General features: G+C 44.7%; 2 protein-coding genes across 6 annotated transcripts in view; one reads left to right on the forward strand and one right to left on the reverse strand.

Annotated features, from left to right (window-relative positions):
- LOC110522440 (ATPase family AAA domain-containing protein 2B) overlaps positions 1–12274 on the forward strand; it is a 161445-nt gene extending 149171 nt beyond the window's left edge. For all 3 annotated transcript variants that reach the window (XM_036976043.1, XM_036976044.1, XM_036976045.1), the window contains 2 exons: positions 5110–5238; positions 9264–12274. In XM_036976043.1, the coding sequence (XP_036831938.1) occupies positions 5110–5238; positions 9264–9305 (171 nt within the window). In that variant the 3' untranslated portion in view covers positions 9306–12274. The remainder of the gene's footprint in view (positions 1–5109; positions 5239–9263) is intronic.
- A 337-nt stretch (positions 12275–12611) lies between these two features.
- LOC110522439 (kelch-like protein 29) overlaps positions 12612–23672 on the reverse strand; it is a 383495-nt gene continuing 372434 nt past the window's right edge. For all 3 annotated transcript variants that reach the window (XM_036976046.1, XM_036976047.1, XM_036976048.1), the window contains 3 exons: positions 20566–20759; positions 15892–16036; positions 12612–14319 (listed from right to left, as the gene is read on the reverse strand). In XM_036976046.1, the coding sequence (XP_036831941.1) occupies positions 14136–14319; positions 15892–16036; positions 20566–20759 (523 nt within the window). In that variant the 3' untranslated portion in view covers positions 12612–14135. The remainder of the gene's footprint in view (positions 14320–15891; positions 16037–20565; positions 20760–23672) is intronic.

Consider the following 23672-nt stretch of genomic DNA (forward strand, 5'->3'; position numbering starts at 1 on the left):
ATAGAGACGTGAGCTGAGATGGGGAGGAAGAGGCATAGAGAAAGTGGGGGGATAGAGACGTGAGCTGAGATGGTGAGGAAGAGGCATAGAGAAAGTGGAGGGATAGAGACGTGAGCTGAGATGGGGAGGAAGAGGCATAGAGAAAGTGGGGGGATAGAGACGTGAGCTGAGATGGGGAGGAAGAGGCATAGAGAAAGTGGGGGGATAGAGACGTGAGATGGGGAGGAAGAGGCATAGAGAAAGTGGGGGGATAGAGACGTGAGATGGGGAGGAAGAGGCATAGAGAAAGTGGGGGGATAGAGACGTGAGCTGAGATGGTGAGGAAGAGGCATAGAGAAAGTGGGGGGATAGAGACGTGAGCTGAGATGGGGAGGAAGAGGCATAGAGAAAGTGGGGGGATAGAGACGTGAGCTGAGATGGGGAGGAAGAGGCATAGAGAAAGTGGGGGGATAGAGACGTGAGCTGAGATGGTGAGGAAGAGGCATAGAGAAAGTGGGGGGATAGAGACGTGAGCTGAGATGGGGAGGAAGAGGCATAGAGAAAGTGGGGGGATGGAGACGTGAGCTGAGATGGTGAGGAAGAGGCATAGAGAAAGTGGGGGGATAGAGACGTGAGCTGAGATGGTGAGGAAGAGGCATAGAGAAAGTGGGGGGATAGAGACGTGAGCTGAGATGGGGAGGAAGAGGCATAGAGAAAGTGGGGGGATAGAGACGTGAGCTGAGATGGTGAGGAAGAGGCATAGAGAAAGTGGGGGGATAGAGACGTGAGCTGAGATGGGGAGGAAGAGGCATAGAGAAAGTGGGGGGATAGAGACGTGAGCTGAGATGGTGAGGAAGAGGCATAGAGAAAGTGGAGGGATAGAGACGTGAGCTGAGATGGGGAGGAAGAGGCATAGAGAAAGTGGGGGGATAGAGACGTGAGCTGAGATGGGGAGGAAGAGGCATAGAGAAAGTGGGGGGATAGAGACGTGAGATGGGGAGGAAGAGGCATAGAGAAAGTGGGGGGATAGAGACGTGAGCTGAGATGGTGAGGAAGAGGCATAGAGAAAGTGGGGGGATAGAGACGTGAGCTGAGATGGTGAGGAAGAGGCATAGAGAAAGTGGGGGGATAGAGACGTGAGCTGAGATGGTGAGGAAGAGGTATAGAGAAAGTGGGGGGATAGAGACGTGAGCTGAGATGGGGAGGAAGAGGCATAGAGAAAGTGGGGGGATAGAGACGTGAGCTGAGATGGGGAGGAAGAGGCATAGAGAAAGTGGGGGGATAGAGACGTGAGCTGAGATGGGGAGGAAGAGGCATAGAGAAAGTGGGGGGATAGAGACGTGAGCTGAGATGGGGAGGAAGAGGCATAGAGAAAGTGGGGGGATAGAGACGTGAGCTGAGATGGTGAGGAAGAGGCATAGAGAAAGTGGGGGGATAGAGACGTGAGGAAGAGGCATAGAGAAAGTGGGGGGATAGAGACGTGAGCTGAGATGGTGAGGAAGAGGCATAGAGAAAGTGGGGGGATAGAGACGTGAGCTGAGATGGGGAGGAAGAGGCATAGAGAAAGTGTGGGGATAGAGACGTGAGCTGAGATGGGGAGGAAGAGGCATAGAGAAAGTGGGGGGATAGAGACGTGAGCTGAGATGGTGAGGAAGAGGCATAGAGAAAGTGGGGGGATAGAGACGTGAGCTGAGATGGTGAGGAAGAGGCATAGAGAAAGTGGGGGGATAGAGACGTGAGCTGAGATGGTGAGGAAGAGGCATAGAGAAAGTGGGGGGATAGAGACGTGAGCTGAGATGGTGAGGAAGAGGCATAGAGAAAGTGGGGGGATAGAGACGTGAGGAAGAGGCATAGAGAAAGTGGGGGGATAGAGATGTGAGCTAAGATGGTGAGGAAGAGGCATAGAGAAAGTGGGGGGATAGAGACGTGAGCTGAGATGGGGAGGAAGAGGCATAGAGAAAGTGTGGGGATAGAGACGTGAGCTGAGATGGGGAGGAAGAGGCATAGAGAAAGTGGGGGGATAGAGACGTGAGCTGAGATGGGGAGGAAGAGGCATAGAGAAAGTGTGGGGATAGAGACGTGAGCTGAGATGGTGAGGAAGAGGCATAGAGGAAGTGGGGGGATAGAGACGTGAGCTGAGATGGGGAGGAAGAGGCATAGAGAAAGTGGGGGGATAGAGACGTGAGCTGAGATGGGGAGGAAGAGGCATAGAGAAAGTGGGGGGATAGAGACGTGAGCTGAGATGGTGAGGAAGAGGCATAGAGAAAGTGGGGGGATAGAGACGTGAGCTGAGATGGGGAGGAAGAGGCATAGAGAAAGTGGGGGGATAGAGACGTGAGCTGAGATGGGGAGGAAGAGGCATAGAGAAAGTGGGGGGACAGAGACGTGAGCTGAGATGGGGAGGAAGAGGCATAGAGAAAGTGGGGGGATAGAGACGTGAGCTGAGATGGTGAGGAAGAGGCATAGAGAAAGTGGGGGGATAGAGACGTGAGCTGAGATGGTGAGGAAGAGACAGAGAAAGTGGGGGGATAGAGACGTGAGCTGAGATGGTGAGGAAGAGGCATAGAGAAAGTGGGGGGATAGAGACGTGAGCTGAGATGGGGAGGAAGATGCTTAGAGAAAGTGGGGGGATAGAGACGTGAGCTGAGATGGGGAGGAAGAGGCATAGAGAAAGTGGGGGGATAGAGACGTGAGCTGAGATGGTGAGGAAGAGGCATAGAGAAAGTGGGGGGATAGAGACGTGAGCTGAGATGGGGAGGAAGAGGCATAGAGAAAGTGGGGGGATGGAGACGTGAGCTGAGATGGTGAGGAAGAGGCATAGAGAAAGTGGGGGGATGGAGACGTGAGCTGAGATGGGGAGGAAGAGGCATAGAGAAAGTGGGGGGATAGAGACGTGAGCTGAGATGGTGAGGAAGAGGCATAGAGAAAGTGGGGGGATAGAGACGTGAGCTGAGATGGTGAGGAAGAGGCATAGAGAAAGTGGGGGGATAGAGACGTGAGCTGAGATGGGGAGGAAGGGAGGTTGGAGTTAAATGGTCCGTGTCACAGCCCCCTTTAACAGGCTGGATTACAGCTCCTATGTGTGTTGGGAGCTCACTACCTCAGGGGGCCTGCTATCCCCACCACCACACACACACCTTACCCCCGCTGGCACTATTGGCCTGGGCAACTGGACAGAGGCACAGCTGATTAAATCAGGCATCTAACAAGGAAAGAGGCAGAGAAGAGGGGGTGAGATTAGAAGAGGTAGAGAAGGACGGAGTGGGGAAGAAGCATAGTTGTAGATGTGGAGAGACGGGTTGAGAAAGGAGGGAGTTATTGAGACGGTATTGATGGGTAAAATAGTCATATTTTTCAGTGTGTTCTTCGAGTCACTGTGTCCTTATTTGCATTTGAACAAATAGACAAATATCACCTCACTTGAATAATCCTGACATTTCACTGAGGAACCCACACCTTGTTCTCCTGACACACACACCATTACCGTCAGGGTTTCTCTGTTTGCCTGGCGTCTAATGACTGTAAATCTAGTCGCTGTGTGATGATTTGCTATTTCAGTCTATGCATTTTGATGAGCACACACATACAGACACTGTGGCAAGCTGAGACGGAGCAGGTCAATTGAAAGGGTCTTTGACTGTCCTGAGTGTTTTAATTAAAGAAGCAAAGAAAAGTAAACACTGAGCTAATTATGATTTGCTGTAATTAGCTGTCCCTCTGATCTTAATTGCTTTTGAATATAGCTGACCTCCATTTGTGTGTTTGTGTGAGAGTTGTGCTTGTAATGTGAATGCAAGGGATGTGAGCATGTTCCCTGTTGCATTAAATATTCTACTTGTGTGTGATCATGATTTTTCATGTCTATGGCGTGAATGTGTTGTCTAAGGCAGCTTGTCCTTTCTGATGTGTATAATGTGTGTGTGTGTATAAGGTAGAGGTCGACCGATTTTATGATTTTTCAACGCCGATACCGATTATTGGAGGACCAAAAAAGCCGATACCGATTAATCGGACAATTACAACAATACTGAATGAACGCTTATTTTAACTTAATATAATACATCAAGTAAATAATGCAAAAACAAAGTGTTGGAGAAGAAAGTAAAAGTGCAATATTTGCCATGTAAGAAAGCTAACGTTTAAGTTCCTTGCTCAGAACATGAGAACATATGAAAGCTGGTGGTTCCTTTTAACATGAGTCTTCAATATTCCCAGGTAAGACGTTTTAGGTTGTAGTTATTATAGGAATTATAGGACTATTTCCCTCTATACCATTTGTATTTCATTAACCTTTGACTATTGGATGTTCTTATAGGCACTTTCGTATTGCCAGTGTAACAGTATAGCTTCCGTCCCTCTCCTCGCCGCTACCTGGGCTCAAACCAGGAACACATCGACAACAGCCACCCTCGAAGCAGCATTACCCATGCAGAGCAAGGGAAACAACCACCCCAAGGCTCAGAGCGAGTGACGTTTGAAACGCTATTTGCGTGCACCCCGCTAAACATTTCACATCGGTTACACCAGCCTAATCTCGGGAGTTGATAGGCTTGACGCACAATGAAGAGCTGCTGGCAAAACGCACGAAAGTGCTGTTTGAATGAATGCTTATGAGTCTGCTGCTGCCTACCACAGCTCAGTCAGACTATATATGCAACGCAGGACACGCTAGATAAACTAGTAATATCATCAACTAGTGATTATGATTGATTGATTGTTTTTTATAAGATAAGTTTAATGCTAGCTAGCAACTTACCTTGGTTACTGCATTCGCGTAACAGGCAGTCAGTCTCCTTGTGGAGTGCAACGAGAGGTAGGTCGTTATTGCATTGGACTAGTTTACTGTAAGGTTGCAAGATTGAATCCCCTGAACTGACAAGGTACAAATCTGTCATTCTGCCCATGAACAAGCAGTTAACCCACCGTTCCTAGGCCGTCATTGAAAATAAGAATGTGTTCTTCACTGACTTGCCTTGTTAAATAAAGGTGTAAAAAAAATATATAATAATTCTCGTCCAAATTGGTGTTGTAAAATACCGATTTCCGATTGTTATGAAAACTTGAAATCAGCCCTAATTAATCGGTCAACTTCTAGTGTGTGTGTATAAAGTGTGTGTTCTCCTCTCCCAGGCCCTCTTGGACACAGTGGTACAGAGGAGTGAAGGCTACAGCGTGGAGCGTTTAGAGAGACTCTTCTCTCTCCTCAGTCAGTGCATCTACCAACACCGCCTGGACTACGACAAGACACTGCTACTGGAGGTTAGACGAACACACAGACACGCCGCTTACAGACACGGCGCTTACAGACACGCCGCTACAGACACGCCGCAACAGACACGCCGCTTACAGACACGCCGCTTACAGACACGCCGCTTACAGACACGCCGCTACAGACACGCCGCTACAGACACGCCGCTTACAGACACGCCGCTTACAGACACGCCGCTTACAGACACGTCGCTTACAGACACGCCGCTACAGACACGCCGCTTACAGACACGCCGCTACACTGTGCCGTGAGAAAGTATTCACACCCCTCGACTTTTTACGCATTTTATGTTACAAAGTGGGATTAAATTTTTTTTTTTACTTGTCCTTTTTTGCCAATGATCCACACACACTACTCTGTCAACGTGGGGTGGGGAGGAGTTTTAAATGAAAAATAAAACATATATACGCATCTTCATTAGAGTCAATACATGTTAGAATCACCTGGGTAAGTCTCTAAGCTCTTTCCACACCTGGATTGTACAATGTTTGCCAATTTATTCTTTTAAAAATGATTTAACCTTTGTCAAGTTGGTTGTTGATCCTTGCTTGACAGCCATTTAAGTCAAAACTGAAACTAGGCCACTCAGGAACATTCACTGTCTTCTTGGTAAGCAACTCCAGTGTAGATTTGGCCTTGTGTTTTAGGTTATTTTTGAGCTGAAAGGTGCATTTTTCAGTCTGTTGGAATGCAGACAACCAGGTTTTCCTCTAGGATTGCTCTATTCCATTTATTTTTATCCTAAAAAAACTCCCTAGTCCTTGCTGATGTAAACCATACCCATAACATGATGCAGTCACCACCATGCTTGACAATATGAAGTGGTGCTCTGTGATGTTGGATTTGCCAAAAACGTAACACTTAGTATTCAGTGCAAGAAATTAGCTTTTTGTCCTATCACTTTAGTGCCTTGTTGCAGAATATTTTTATTCTGTACAGGCTTCCTTTTCACTGTCAATTAGGTTAGTATTGTGTAGTAATTACAGTGCTGTTGATCCATCCGCAGTTTTCTCCAATCACAACCATTAAACTCATATGGACACAAACACATTCAGACAATATTTTACTGTAATAGAGGATAACGACCCTTCTAATGATACACTAAAAGGGTATCTACTTCCAACATTTAGAACAGACCCTACTAAAATGGGAGTATCAATGAATATTAACTGTGTAAATACTCAGTTTCTGTCATGCATGATGTTGTCGTACCGCTAGCAGCAGTTTAGCCACAGACTGTCATACTAGTTGTCTAGTGTGTGTTTTAGAAATGTGCGTTGAGCATCAAAAACTAAACCACACACACAGGTGTTAAAGGCAGGGCAGACGATAACATACACACACAGGTGTTAAAAGCAGGGCAGACGATAAAATACACACACAGGTGTTAAAAGCAGGGCAGACGATAACATACACACACACACACAGGTGTTAAAAGCAGGGCAGACGATAACATACACACACAGGTGTTAAAAGCAGGGCAGACGATAACATACACACACACACACAGGTGTTAAAAGCAGGGCAGACGATAACATACACACACAGGTGTTAAAAGCAGGGCAGACGATAAAATACACACACAGGTGTTAAAAGCAGGGCAGACGATAACATACACACACACACACAGGTGTTAAAAGCAGGGCAGACGATAACATACACACACACACACAGGTGTTAAAAGCAGGGCAGACGATAACATACACACACACACAGGTGTTAAAAGCAGGGCAGACGATAACATACACACACAGGTGTTAAAAGCAGGGCAGACGATAACATACACACACAGGTGTTAAAAGCAGGGCAGACGATAACATACACACACACACACAGGTGTTAAAAGCAGGGCAGACGATAACACACACACACACACACACAGGTGTTAAAAGCAGGGCAGACGATAACATACACACACAGGTGTTAAAAGCAGGGCAGACGATAACATACACACACACACACACAGGTGTTAAAAGAAGGGCAGACGATAACATACACACACAGGTGTTAAAAGCAGGGCAGACGATAACATACACACACACAGGTGTTAAAAGCAGGGCAGACGAAAACATACACACACAGGTGTTAAAAGCAGGGCAGACGATAACATACACACACAGGTGTTAAAAGCAGGGCAGCCGATAACATACACACACACAGGTATTAAAAGCAGGGCAGCCGATAACATACACACACACAGGTGTTAAAAGCAGGGCAGACGATAACATACACACACACACACAGGTGTTAAAAGCAGGGCAGCCGATAACATACACACACAGGTGTTAAAAGCAGGGCAGACGAAAACATATACACACACACAGGTGTTAAAAGCAGGGCAGACGAAAACATATACACACACACACACACACACAGGTGTTAAAAGCAGGGCAGATGATAACATACACACACACACACACACACACAGGTGTTAAAAGCAGGGCAGATGATAACATACACACACACAGGTGTTAAAAGCAGGGCAGACGATAACATACACACACACAGGTGTTAAAAGCAGGGCAGATGATAACATACACACACACAGGTGTTAAAAGCAGGGCAGACGATAACATACACACACACAGGTGTTAAAAGCAGGGCAGACGAAAACATATACACACACACAGGTGTTAAAAGCAGGGCAGCCGATAACATACACACACACACGTGTGTTAAAAGCAGGGCAGCCGATAACATACACACACACACAGGTGTTAAAAGCAGGGCAGACGAAAACATATACACACACACAGGTGTTAAAAGCAGGGCAGATGATAACATACACACACACAGGTGTTAAAAGCAGGGCAGATGATAACATACACACACACAGGTGTTAAAAGCAGGGCAGATGATAACATACACACACACAGGTGTTAAAAGAAGGGCAGACGATAACATACACACACACACAGGTGTTAAAAGCAGGGCAGACGATAACATACACACACACACAGGTGTTAAAAGCAGGGCAGACGATAACATACACACACATACAGGTGTTAAAAGCAGGGCAGACGATAACATACACACACACAGGTGTTAAAAGCAGGGCAGACGAAAACATACACACACAGGTGTTAAAAGCAGGGCAGACGATGACATACACACACACACAGGTGTTAAAAGCAGGGCAGATGATAACATACACACACACACACAGGTGTTAAAAGCAGGGCAGACGATAACATACACACACACAGGTGTTAAAAGCAGGGCAGACGAAAACATATACACACACACAGGTGTTAAAAGCAGGGCAGATGATAACATACACACACACACAGGTGTTAAAAGCAGGGCAGATGATAACATACACACACAGGTGTTAAAAGCAGGGCAGACGATAACATACACACACACAGGTGTTAAAAGCAGGGCAGACGATAACATACACACACACAGGTGTTAAAGCAGGGCAGACGAAAACATATACACACACACACACACACACAGGTGTTAAAAGCAGGGCAGACGATAACATACACACACACAGGTGTTAAAAGCAGGGCAGACGAAAACATATACACACACACAGGTGTTAAAAGCAGGGCAGATGATAACATACACACACACACAGGTGTTAAAAGCAGGGCAGATGATAACATACACACACACACAGGTGTTAAAAGCAGGGCAGATGATAACATACACACACACACAGGTGTTAAAAGCAGGGCAGATGATAACATACACACACAGGTATGTTCATCGATGTGTATGTAAATCTTTCTGGGATTTTCTCAGATGCAGTGTAAAGGGGTTGACTTTTTCTAGCACCTTTCACCAGGTCTTAGAGCTTTACGCTGTATAGAGGTAACTCCCCTCACCCCTGGGTGTGTACTACTCACATTCATGACATTGAGAATAACAATTCAATTGTTGGTGCCAACATGGCTCATTTGAATTCATTGAGCACCTATTAGTAAGCTTGTGGTTTGTGGTAATAGTGTAACAGATGTGATTCATACAGCCGTATATTCTGACCTGTATGTTTTTCTGTTTTTTTCAGGAGATGGAGAGGAAAGTCCAGAATTTCATTACATTCCTGTGAGACTCGGCGAGACAGTCAGGTTGACCCTGATTTAGACTCTGAACACACACACACGCGAGAGGGACAGAGACCAGCCTTTGGGCCAAGTCCTTACACACAGAGCAAATACATAGCCCTGGTCTTAACGTAAACAACAGAACAAGGAAAAATAAAGACCAAGGAGAAAAAGAGGAGATTTCTATGGTGCTATAGTCTCAGGTACCCTGGTCGGACCCAGACCCAGTCTACAACCAAACGGACTCATGGACACGCGCACACAGGAATGATGAAAGGGGTGTCGCTGGTGCTATTCAGGTGCTATCCTAATCCATGGGGCTCTGAGGAGTAACTGACCAACAAAACAGATTGGGTGATGTCATATCTCAATACGGCCTACTTTTGAACTGAGCACACACACAGACTACATGTGTGCTTAGTTATACACACAGTAATCCCAGGCACAGATTGTCACCAGCAGTGTGTGTGCAGTTAGCTAGGAGGTTAAGGCAGTCTCCTGTTTCATTACCATTGCCGAGCCCATCTCTCAGTACTGTACTGAATCAGCATCATAGGCCAGTCATCTCATAGATACAACAGCTTACAGATCATACTGAGTCATTCAAACAGCCTGGTTTGATTAGCATCTGGCTCTAATCAATCCATAGATTTTTGATTGATATGGCTCTAATAACCACCCTTCTCGCCCAATGTCCATTAAATGCTTTGAGCGTGACGATACAGTTAGTTCATGTTGCACTGGTGGCCCAGAATCAGAGCCATCCATTACATATGGATACAGAAAGATATGGCTGCGGTTAGAATCAATTGATAATAAAACGTGTTACTGGAATGAATCAACAGAAACTAAGGAAGCGTTTGTTTTTTAGCTTTTCAGTCGTATCAAACAGATTGACGTGCTGCTTGTGGTAGCTGAATCACATCTCTGTCTGGAACTGTCCGTTTTCTTCAACACAAGCTGTGCCCTGCTAGTTTATATTCCCCATCCACTCCAAACTAACTGGAAGCGATTTTAATTGGACACTTGTAGTTTGCACTGACTAGCATGTGCCTTATTTAACCCCCAATGAACTTTAATATTTCTGAAAGAAGGGTTTTTATCAACTGCTCTGTTAAATGTAGTGCAGTACAGTGGGTTCGATGTAGGCATTTCCCCCTTACTAACCACAGATCTAGGATCAGTTCACGCAACTATAACCTTTTGTGGGGGATAATATCTGACCTAGGACCAGAAGTCACTTCTACAGTACTAAACTCAGGATAGTCACAGTAGGAAAGCAGAGCTGTCTTTTCCTGCCCAGATGGAAAGAGGACAGTAGGGTTTTTATTACTTTCATGTGGATGGAGGTAAAAAAAAAGTGGTGCCAATTTTCCCCAAAATAAATACATTTCCTCGACGTTTTCCAATTTTATACGATACGTTGGTAACAATGTTTGGGTTGTTATTGCATTGATTGTGAAGCTTCTGATGATGAACAAGGCCATTCTGTTGAGGTTAGAACAGCATTATATTGTTTCATTCATTTTGTTTTTGGATTGTCTACGCCTGAAGGTAGTGGGAAGGTTGTAATCCGCTATGGTCTATCCATGTTCATCTTGTGGTAAAGATATATGCATTTGCTTTTCTTCTTGGATTTCCTTGGCCATGGATAAGTCCATGTTTTGACCAGAGTCAGCCGTTGGGTCACACAGACAACCCTTTCTCATTCAAATCATTCTTAACACCAGGGTTCTAACTCAACTCAGGTCCTGGCGAACTACTAGGTGTACAGGCTTTTGTTCCAAATAAACCTGGTCTTCAATCTGGATCACAATTGGGCTGTAACAAAATCCTAGTAGCTCTAAGATTGGAGAGTTGTAAAAGCCCTGCTTTATGCTGGTCCAACCCCTGATGCTCCCCCCCCCCCCCCCCCCCCCCCCCCCCCCCCCCCCAACTCCCCCTCTGCCTTCTCTTGGATCGCTGGGTGAAGATTTAAAAGTTAATCATTTAAGAATATGCAAACTAGCATTTTGAGGCCTAAGCATTGGACTACTGCAGAGAGAAACAAAGCTACCTCAGCTTAATTTATTATAATGCTATGACAAACCGTTTACTGGGTGCACAGTATTAGGCCATGTTCCAAACTATCGTCGCAACTCTCATACTGCTAAGGTACTGGATCATCAGCACAAGTTCTGTGACTGCTGCGGTAACACCAGTTTGTTTGGTTGTCTTTATTGCATTTGAGCCGAGACGAAACATACAGCATTTAAGTTGAAGCAAATGTCAAACTGTATATTTCGGTTCTGCAGACAGTCGTCCTAAGATTGCTTTCCTTTCAGATCGTACTACACAATTTTACAGGCTATTGCGATTCTTCTGTCCATCTAACCACGATCTCGACGTGTTTGCAGACTCATCTTTCTTGTGGTGTTCCATTTTCTTTTTTATTTATTAACATAATTATTCAACAGGTTTGTCTTAATATCCATTAACTGTCTTTGTATATTTGAAAATTGGGAAGAGTTGTTACTCAAAGTGATTTGATCTTAGTGCCGAGGTAGGTTTTGGAGCATAAAGGTTACAGGTGTCTCAGGTTTCTTCAGGCTACACTTATTCCATTGTGATTCGTTTTTTCTTGTTTAGTGGTTATGGACTGCGGCATACTGGACGAGGCTAACGTTGACTCATCGGAATTTTTACTTAAAATATAATAGTGTGTTGCGGACTCAATTTGGCCACCAAGTAAAATAGTTTTTCAGCATTGGGGAATAAAATGTTATGTTCTTGTTTATACATTTGTCTGGTATTAAACGATTTAGTCCAGTATGCGCGCAATTCTCCATCACAACTTAATTTTATCTGGGATTCATTTAGTATGTTTAATTTCTTCTTTGAGGTTTTAGTGTATTGAACATCCTTTTCCCCATTTAAGTGTTACTTTAGTGTGTTGTATTTCTGAAATAAACTGCTGTGATAAACTTGAATAAAGGTGCAGTGCTTCCATTTCCGCAGTGAACATGCCTGTCAAACGACTATAATTTTGGCACATTGATCTTAAGGTAACTAGTCTCGATTCAATCTGTATCGCCGAAGTTCATCTTCACAGCATGATTGAAATTTAGAGGCAAGTTTCCCACAGCGGTAAACGCTGGCTCAATCGAAATCTAACAGTCGTAAGAAAAGACTAGGGCTGGATTCAAACCCAAGTGATTTCCGGCATTTGGTTTTGATGATTGGATAGCAAGTCGCCATCAGCCGATAATTAAGAACTGTTTTACTGAAGGTGTTGCTTGCACTTCGCTGGACAACTCCACACAAACAATGACTCAACCATATGTATTTTTTATTTTGGGTACAGACATACAATATTTTTTTTTGTCCAACCTAGCACTTTTCTAAAAACATTTATACAGAATCACCTTTTAAAATATACATATTTCCTCCCGGTATTTACAGAATGTCCCCAACACCGGGGCTCGTGGGTCGCAATGATATACAAATACATTGCCTTCAGAAAGTATTTACGTCCCTTGACTTATTCCACATTGTTACGTAGTGGGATTCAAATGGATTTTGTCTAAGAAAATTCTCTATCGTAGAATTTATGAATAACAACCATTCAAAAATCAAGTTAACCACTAATTGCACATTTTTACTTCAGAACACTTGACATTTCAGCTTTTATTTTGTAAACACTACCATATGTGGAAAAGGTCAAGGGGTATAAATAGTTTGAAGGCACTGCGCGACAAATTTAGCGTGAATGCAGTCTCCATGAACCTTGCCTTTCAATTTATGTAGCGCAGGTGAAACAGTTTGATCCTTGAGCCACAGGTGGTTATTGTGCTTTGGCTGCGTGGAGGAGGGAGGGCCACCCTACCTTCAGTGCTGCCAGTTAAGTCATCTTTCTGGCCCAGAAAGAAACCAAGTATCCAATGTGTCCTTATAAACCCGGGGGGACATCCAGAGAAAAACAAGGCTGCTCGTTCTCATCATAATTGTTTCTAAAACACTGCATCTCTCCTGTCCTTACGCCACTACGGAATGTCCTCATACATTTTACCTCCGTAACAGAAACCACTAAGTGACAACAAAGACTGGGATGGCTTTTAATATACTTGAGTCAGGAACACAAAGGGCCAGAACTAAAAATCAAACCAAAGACTAGTTAGCAAGAAGCTGGGAACTACAAACTTAGGAGCACCCCTGTGCCTATATAATGAGGGGATATTTTGGCAATGAGATCCTTTATCTACTTCCCCAGAGTCAATGAGCTTGTGGATTCTATGTCGTGTATGAAGGAAGTTGGAGGTGCTAACGCTAGTTATCAAACTGGACACAGAAACATGGTATCCACAAGTTCATCTGATTCTGGGGAAGTAGATAAAGAGCCTAAATGCCAAAATCCAGACAAATTCCTTTAAGCTATACTTTATAATACATACAGTAGCTTAGGCACCAGTTCCTAACATGGCAGAGTGGTTCAAGATAAGATGTCTACATTCTGCATGGGAGGGGGTGTTAAGACAACAATGCTGGCATTAAGTCCTGGGGGTGTTGTAGTTGGATAGTCCGGTGCTGACTGGTTGACCCCCAAAAGCTGCACAGTGTCCTGTCCCAACCAGACTGGTCAGGGGTGAGTTTCCCAAAAGCTTCATAGCTAACGTGGCACTTTTTCTCTAAACAACCCAGGTCCACAGCAGAGAGAAGAAACAATAATTGTCAAATCTATGTTTCACTAAATTAACTTTGCTGTTCTACGAGTGCCGTGGTCTGGGTAGAGACACACTGCCACATTGGCTAGCTTTCTGGAAACTCATTCATCCCCCTGAGACAAATGGAAACCGGTCTCAGCCACTCTGGATGTACTTCTTGATGACGACACAGCCATGTCTGAAGAGAGGGCAGGGCAGCGACTGGAGGAGCGTCCAGTTGTTAGTGTGGGGGTCAAAGGTCTCCATGTTACCCAGGGCAGGACCCTCGCTGCTCACGATGCCCCCCGTCGCATAGATCTTACCATCCAGGATCACCGCACTGCAGAGAGAGAAACAAAACAGATCAAAGTTGTTTATTTTAATTACGTTATTCATGATCAAAACATTTCCTGGAATAAATCCATTGAGATACGTCTAGTGTCTATGACAACATATACATTAAAGATGGAATCCGTAGCGGTGAAACTGCCACGTCAGTTTGCAACATAAAGACATTGTTTCATTCCCCGCAGCATATAGCCACCATGAAGATCTTTTAGCAGGTTGCTCCTCTGCCCCGTTTCAAAAACAAATGTGCATGGGGCTGACCAGCGGCACCATCTCAGCTTTAAGCCAAAACATTTTATTTCTTGTTATGGTATTCCTTGTTCATGACAGGTAATTAACAGTAAATTACACTGCCCTAGACGGTGTTCAGGCAGCAAGGCTTGGCCTAACATGGTGGAAATATTCATTCAACATCAGAGATGGAGAAAGGCAGACAATGAGTCAACCCGTTGCTGTGAAGGACAATTACTGACATTCTCTCAACATGACATCGCTTTCCAAGAGATAATAATGAACTTTGCAGAGGGAGAAAAAGGAATGAAAAAAGTATTTTCAAATGGGCTCATTTGATGTGAGGAACAGAAACAGAGGACTGTATGTAGGGAGGAAGGATTAAAACTTTGCATGTAAGCTGATTACAGTTTTGTAATCTCACTGGGGGCTGGCGCGATCTCTATTTACATTAAGGTACACACACACACACAATCACTGAAGGGACCCATGAGATTATTACATAAAGAGTCAATCCAGTCAGAAGGAAAAAGGAAAGCCGATCCAGATGGGACACAGTGCTGGCTAAAGCCTAACTGGGCTGTTAAAGATAAACAAGGAGAATTCAGCCAGGGACTCAGCCACAAGGACAGGGAAAAGGAAAAATGAAGTGTCCGCATTAGTTTATAATGACTGCTGGTGCATGGGGCTGGCTGAGTTTGAGTGTAGTGTATGTGCATCGGTCTGTGTGATCACTAAACTAGCATCAGTCTTATTCAATAAACTGAAAGCAGCTGCTGTTGTGTGGGGGAATAGTTGATCAAGAATTCTGACAGTGTGATGTTGTACATTTACCAGGTAGACTTACATATGTCTGGAACCTCCCTAAATGTATTTAGGAGTCTCTGTCTCAGGTGGGTCCTATACACTAGGCCAGAGTTGGGGACTTGAGACTGGGACTAGAATCTCACTTCAGTCACAAAAATCCAGACTCCTGGTAGACTGACATCAACCACCTCAAGTGTTCCTGCAGGATTCCTGTGGATCCGGTGACATCTTCACAATCAAAGAGACATTTCTAATTCAACATCTATAGTGGTGGTTCATATTAACCCCTTACCTGTAGAACTGTCGTGATTGGTTCATGTTAACCCCTTACCTGCAGAACTGTTGTGATTGGTTCATATTAATCCCTTACCTGCAGAACTGTTGTGATTGGTTCATATTAATCCCTTACCTGCAGAACTGTCGTGATTGGTTCATGTTAACCCCTTACCTGCAGAACTGTTGTGATTGGTTCATACTAATCCCTTACCTGCAGAACTGTCGTGATTGGTTCATGTTAATCCCTTACCTGCAGAATTGTCGTGAGTGGTTCATATTAGGTCCGGCTTTGATGTTACCCTTGTCCGGGTCATAGATGGTGGTGGCCCGGGCGTACGCTCCTCCCAGAATAAACACGTGTCCGTTCAGAGTGACTGCCGGGGCGTACTTATTATCTGTACAACAAAACACAGAGATTAACAGATAGGGAGGTAGAAGATTTAGAATGGGGCGAAGGAGAGAAAGATCTTTAAAAGCCAGAGATGGATAGACGTTGAAAACTAGACAAAAACAGGTTTGAATTATATTTTCCTCCGACAGAACGTCCCAGGCTAGAACAGCAAGATTCTGTTTTACATTTATTCTTCAGTCTACAGCTGCAAAATCACATGGACATTCCTCATATCACTTCCCTGAGTACCAGGCTCAAGACAAAAAAAAGATGGTTTTGGGAAATGTACATTTTACAGTGAACGGATAAGAGAGTTCATTAATTGACCCCGCCCACACACGCTCGGTCAAGACCAATCAATGTACAACACAGACAGACCAATCATCTTTCAAATTACAGCTGGCCAATTTATGACATCATGAATAATGCAGATATCCCCGTGTAGCATTGTTTTTCACTTCCATCCACCACACACACGCGCCACATCCCCTTCAGTGACTAAAGACAGATGGGTTTAATTAAAATCCCATCTCGCCAGGCGTAAGTGACGACAGTCATTCAGCTCTCTCTATGTGACACTCAGAACCCGGGGCCTTGTCACTATCTGTAACACAACCAGATTTCAGCTGGCGGGTGGGCGTGGCTTTCTTTTTTGTGTGTGTGTGTGTCAGAGACAGAGGGATTGTATCAAGTGTCTCCAGAGACAAAATACAAAGTTCTTCCCTGGGGACTGTTCTACTGTTCTGCTTTAACAACAGATACCCTGTTTCCCTTCACTGCCTCAGATGAGCTTCTCACCTTCTCATATGAAGGTCTTGGAGCACTATTTAAAGTGCCTTTTTTTCCCCAGTGTACTCCTATATACACTAGAGGTTGGCCGATTAATTAGGGCCGATTTCAAGTTTTCATAATCGGTAAATCTGTATTTTTGGGCACAGATTTGGCGATTTAATTTATTTATATATTATATTACACCTTTATTTAACTAGGCAAGTCAGTTAAGAACACATTCCTATTTTCAATGACGGCCTAGGAACGGTGGGTTAACTGCCTTGTTCAGGGGCAGAACGACATTTTTACCTTGTCAGCTCGGGGATTCGTTTTTGCAACCTTCCGGTTACGAGTCCAACGCTCTAACCACCCGCCTTACATTGCACTCCACGAGGAGCCTGCATGGCAGGCTGACTCCCTGTTACACGAGGACAGCAAGAAGCCAAGGTAAGTTGCTAGCTAGCATTCAACTGATCTGATAAAAAAATATATTTATCTTAACATAACCACTAGTTAACTACACATGGTTGATGATATTACTAGTTTATCTAGCTTGTCCCGCGTTGCATATAATCGATGCGGTGCCTTTTAATTTCTCATTGAATCACAGCCTACTTCGACAAACAGTTGTATTACAAAAGTAGTTTGAAATGTTTTGGCAAAGTTTACAGGTAACTTTTGAGATATTTTGTAGTCACGTTGCGGAAGTTGGAACCAGTGTTTTTCTGGATCAAACGTGACAGCCAAATGGACATTTTGGATATATAATGACGGAATTAATTGAACAAAAGGACCATTTGTGATGTTTATGGGACATATTGGAGTGCCAATAGGTAAGGCATTAATTATATTTTTATTTCTGCGTTTTGCAGGGTTGAAATATGGTTTCTCTCTCGGTTTATGGAGGTGCTATTTTCAGATAATAGCATCATTTGCTTTCGCTGAAATCTGACATGTTGGCTGGATTCACAACAAGTGTAGCTTTAATTTGCTATCTTGCATGTGTGATTTAATGAAAGTTTGATTTTTATAGTAATTTATTTGAATTTGGCACTCTGCATTTTCCCTGGCTTTTGGCCAGGTGAGATGCTAGCGTCCCACATATCCCAGCTTTCATATGTTCTGAGCAAGGAACTTAAACGTTAGCTTTTTTACATGGCACATATTGCACTTCTCCAACACTTTGTTTTTGCATTATTTTAACCAAATTGAACATGATTCATAATTTTTTGAGGCTAAATTGATTTTATTGATGTATTATATTAAGTTAAAATAACTGTTCATTCAGTATTGTTGTAATTGTCATTATTACAAATACATTTTAAAAAAATAGGCTGATTAATCAGTATCGGCTTTTTTTGGTCTTCCAATAAATCCTGAATCGGTCGACCACTAATATGCACTGCCTTATATTCCCAGTGTACTCCTATATACTGCCTTATATTCCCAGTGAACTCCTATATACTGCCTTATATTCCCAGTGAACTCCTATATACTGCCTTATATTCCCAGTGAACTCCTATATACTGCCTCATATTCCCAGTGTACTCCTATATACTGCCTCATATTCCCAGTGTACTCCTATATACTGCCTCATATTCCCAGTGTACTCCTATATACTGCCTCATATTCCCAGTGTACTCCTATATACTGCCTCATATTCCCAGTGTACTCCTATATACTGCCTCATATTCCCAGTGTACTCCTATATACTGCCTCATATTCCCAGTGTACTCCTATATACTGCCTCATATTCCCAGTGTACTCCTATATACTGCCTCATATTCCCAGTGTACTCCAGTGCCGGTTGGTTTGTTTAGCTGGCCATGGGGAAGTGCCTGTTGGTTTGTTTAGCTGGCCATGGGGAAGTGCCTGTTGGTTTGTTTAGCTGGTCACGGGGAAGTGCCAGTTGGTTTGTTTAGCTGTCCACGTGCTTGACCCCCCTTCTCTCTCGCCCTCTGCCCCCTTCTCTCTCGCCCTCTACCCTTCTCCCCGTCTCTCCCCTTCCCTCCCTTTCTCTCTCCTCCCCCCCTCTGGCCCTCTCTCCTTCCCTCCCTTTCTCCTCTCGCCTTTTCACTTTCTCTCTCCCACTTTTGTCTTCAGCTTCCTTTATACTTACTCACTACAGTGTAATTGGCACAATAATTGTTCTGGATCAGTTCTCAGGCTTGGGCCAGTAGTGCTTCTCTTGGCTTTTTCCCTTTCTTTCTACTTGATCTTTTTTTCTCCAGTGCCGGTTGGTTTGTTTAGCTGGCCACGGGGAAGTGCCGGTTGGTTTGTTTAGCTGGCCACGGGGAAGTGCCAGTTGGTTTGTTTAGCTGGTCACGGGGAAGTGCCAGTTGGTTTGTTTAGCTGGCCATGGGGAAGTGCCTGTTGGTTTGTTTAGCTGGTCACGGGGAAGTGCCAGTTGGTTTGTTTAGCTGGCCATGGGGAAGTGCCTGTTGGTTTGTTTAGCTGGTCACGGGGAAGTGCCAGTTGGTTTGTTTAGCTGGTCACGGGGAAGTGCCAGTTGGTTTGTTTAGCTGGCCATGGGGAAGTGCCAGTTGGTTTGTTTAGCTGGCCATGGGGAAGTGCCGGTTGGTTTGTTTAGCTGGCCACGGGGAAGTGCCTGTTGGTTTGTTTAGCTGGTCACGGGGAAGTGCCAGTTGGTTTGTTTAGCTGGCCATGGGGAAGTGCCTGTTGGTTTGTTTAGCTGGTCACGGGGAAGTGCCAGTTGGTTTGTTTAGCTGGCCATGGGGAAGTGCCTGTTGGTTTGTTTAGCTGTCCACGTGCTTGACCCCCCTTCTCTCTCGCCCTCTGCCCCCTTCTCTCTCGCCCTCTACTCTTCTCCTCGTCTCTCCCCTTCCCTCCCTTTCTCTCTCCCCTTCCCTCCCTTTCTCTCTCCTCCCCCCCTCTGGCCCTCTCTCCTTCCCTCCCTTTCTCCTCTCGCCTTTTCACTTTCTCTCTCCCACTTTTGTCTTCAGCTTCCTTTATACTTACTTACTCACTACAGTGTAATTTGCACAATAATTGTTCTGGATCAATTCTCAGGCTTGGGCCAGTAGTGCTTCTCTTGGCTTTTTCCCTTTCTTTCTACTTGATCTTTTTTTCTCTTTCGCCCCCTCCCTCTCTGTCTCTTTCTTAGCAGGACACTGGATTAGTGACTGTCTTGAGATAACTGTTCACAGCTTGGGTTGGAGTGTGTGGGACTGTCTGACAGAACGTGTGTGGATAAACATGTATGTTAGTGCTTGAGTGAGCACGTGTCTAGAGTAAATCGATGTTGAGGAGTCCACGTTCAGGTGGTGTGAATTTATGTTCCTGCATACGTGTGTATGTAAGTGTGTGTATTACTGCATGTGAGTGAGAGCAGGAAAGAGTTAGTTGATAAGTGTTGAGAAGGGAGTCCTTTGTTTGGAACCATCACTGGGTTACATCCAGGGTCGACAGGCTGCTGTCCTCTACTGCTTTCCAGTCCTTCCTGTTTGTCATAGCTGCACCCTCTCCACAGTCTTTTAGACCATATTCCTTCCTCCTCTCGCTCTCTGCTGCGGATACATTTCTACTTCATGCCTAGGCCCGGGGGATCTTGTGGGGTTAGATAAGGTGGTGTGTGCACATGTGAATATTCATTGGAATGTGAATGGAGGGAGGGGGTCCGTGAGGTTGAGTGAACTGTGCTCTCATTCCGCTCTACATTACTGCCATCTCTGCCAAGTTGAGTTCATCATAGTTAGAGCCGAGTAAATTAGCGTATAGAGCAGGTAGATTATTGACTCTTACCTATCATGGGTGACTCTATGAAGCTCCAGGAGTTGGTCTGAGGGACGTATGACTGTAGTACTCCTGCAGATCGACCCGCCTCGTTCACCCCTCCAAACACATACACCTTCCCCCCACACACTGTGGCTGCTGCAGAGTGCACCGGCTTGGGGAGCGGAGACACCATCGCCCACTGGTTGGTTATGGTGTCGTACCTACGGAGAGGAGCAAGACAAGGACTGGTTAGTGATGGTTCATACCAACACAGGACAGTTAATTAACATGTGCTACCATTGTTTTTTCATCTGCAAGGCCTTTTTCAATATATTTGAAATGTGCACTTAGAAACAATATTGCAATATTGGTCTTCCAATATTATGGCCCATGTCTCCTATTTTCTAAATGGTGCACACAGCACTACTGCAAACAGAATATAATTCAGATATATAGTACATGGCCAAAAGACACCTGCTTGTCGAACATCTCATTTCAAAATCGTGTGCATTACTATGGAGTTGGTCCCCCTTTGCTGCTATAACAGCCTCCACTATTCTGGGAAGGCTTTCCACTAGATGTTGGAACATTGCTGCGGGGACTTGCTTCCATTCAGCCACAAGAGCATTAGAGGTTGGGCACTGATGTTGGGCGATTAGGCCTGGCTCGCAGTCAGCGTTCCAATTCATCCCAATGGTGTTCGATGGGGTTGAGGTCAGGGCTCTGTTCAGGCCAGTCAAGTTCTTCCACACAGATCGACAAACCATTTCTGTATGGACCTTGCTTTGTGCACAAGGGCATTGTCATGCTGAAACAGGAAAGGGCCTTCCCCAAACTGTTGCCACAAAGTTGGAAGCACAGAATGATCCATTGTGTGCTGTAGCGTTAAGATTTCCCTTCAGTGGAACAAAAGGGGCCTATCCCGAACCATGAAAAACAGCCCCAGACCATTATTCCTCCTTCCACCAAACTTTACAGTTGGCACTATGCATTCTGGCAGGTAGCATTCTCCTGGCACCTGCCAAACCCAGATTAGTCTGTTGGACAGCTAGATGGTGAAGCGTGATTCATCACTCCAAAGAACGTGTTTCCACTGCTCCAGAGTCCAATGGCAGCGAGCTTTACACCACTCCAGCCAACGCTTGACATTACGCATGGTGATCTTAGGCTTGTGTGCGGCTACTCGGCCATGGAACCCCATTTCATGAAGCTCATGACAAACAGTTCTTATATTGACTTTGCTTCCTGAGGCATTTTGGAAATCAGTAGTGAGTGTTACAACCGAGGACAGAATTCTTAACGCGCTTCAGAACTCGGCAGCCCCATTCTGTGAGCTTGTGTGGCCTACTACTTTGCGGCTGAGCCGTTGTTGGAACTGAGCTCTTCAGTATGGGCCATTCTACTTCCAATGTTTGTCTATGGAGATTGCATGGCAGTGTGCTCCATTTTTCTGACACCTGTCAGCAACGGGTGTGGCTGAAATAGCCAAATCCACTAATTTGAAGGGGTGGCCACATACTACACTGCATGACCAAAAGTATCACAGGGAGCCAGGCATGAAACACGCAACGGTAGAAGTTAAAGACACAAAGTAATAGATTTTCGGACATGACTGCAAACTGACTGCAAAACAAAGGCAACCAGCCATGAAGAAACATCTAGCCGACACTTGTTAATCGCCTATTGAAACAACTTTCAGTTCATGACAATAAATAGCTAGGCAGATACTTAATCCTGTTGCCCAAAGCTAACGTTATAAGCAGCCAGCTAGGTTCATCTGGCTAGTGAGGCTCGACCGGAACGGGTTATGTGTTGTGAAGCTAGCCACAATAAGGATTAGGCACAATAGCAGAATTTGCAGTTTGTCTTCAAAATAAACATGTCATTGACAGTGATGCAAATGAATACAAATAGTAGAATTATGCTATACTTTTATTTTGAGTCCACTATTGTGGCTAGCTTCACATAGATGGGCCCGACCACTATTAATCAAATAAGAACAGTCTTATAAATGATGGTAATTTTAGATACCACCTAGCTATATAGTTAGCAGCTAACTATAGCTACTGAAACGGATGTGTTATTTGACACGTCAAATACAGTAATTTGATGTGTATCTTTTCTGAAATGCAAAGACCCAAATGGCGTTCCATAAAAATCCTGGTTGAGAATGAAATGACTGAACAACGAAACAGCACAGCAAGTAAGTGAAAGAAATAGGTTTTGATTATGTTTTACTGGTAATGGGGACATACGTAAATGCCCCAAAAATATTTTTTTGTCAGTGTGGTGTGTAACCTTTATTTAACCCGGCAAGTCAGTTAAGAAGATATTCTTATTTACAACGATGGCCCGGACGACACTGGGCCAATTGTGCGCCGCCCTATGGGATGTGATACAGCCTGGATTCGATGTGATAAACCCGGATTCGAACCAGGGACTGTAGTGACGTCTCTTGCACTGAGATGCAGTGCCTTAGACCTCTGCGTCCATGTGTATGTGTTAACTATTAAACTGTACTAGAATGATTAAAAGTCAGCAAAAAAAATATCAGATATCGGTAAAACATTTCATATTGGTGCATCACTAATTGTAACACATGTCATCTATGACCTCAGTGTCTCCTGTTCTGTTGTGTAGTGAGTCAACACTGTTTGGACATCACACTGAGCTCCTGGTAATAACTTCCAGACTAAACCCACCAAATTGACAAGGGTTGACACCATGACTGTTATCCCTGTCCATCAGTGCACGTGTGCTTGAGTGACTGTGTGCTTGCTTGAGTGAGCGAGTGAGTACGTGAGTGAGTACGTGCTTGAGTGAGTGAGTGAGTACGTGCTTGAGTGAGTGAGTGAGTACGTGCTTGAGTGAGTGAGTGAGTACGTGCTTGAGTGAGTGAGTGAGTACGTGCTTGAGTGAGTGAGTGAGTACGTGCTTGAGTGAGTGAGTGAGTACGTGCTTGAGTGAGTGAGTGAGTACGTGCTTGAGTGAGTGAGTGCTTGAGTGAGCGAGTGAGTGCTTGAGTGAGTGAGTGAGTGAGTGCTTGAGTGAGTGCTTGAGTGCTTGAGTGCGTGCATGCTTGAGTGAGTACGTGCTTGAGTGAGTGAGTGAGTGATTACGTGCTTGAGTGAGTG

This window comes from Oncorhynchus mykiss, chromosome 4 (assembly GCF_013265735.2).
Source record: "Oncorhynchus mykiss isolate Arlee chromosome 4, USDA_OmykA_1.1, whole genome shotgun sequence".
In the NCBI taxonomy this organism is placed as follows: Eukaryota; Metazoa; Chordata; class Actinopteri; order Salmoniformes; family Salmonidae; genus Oncorhynchus; species Oncorhynchus mykiss.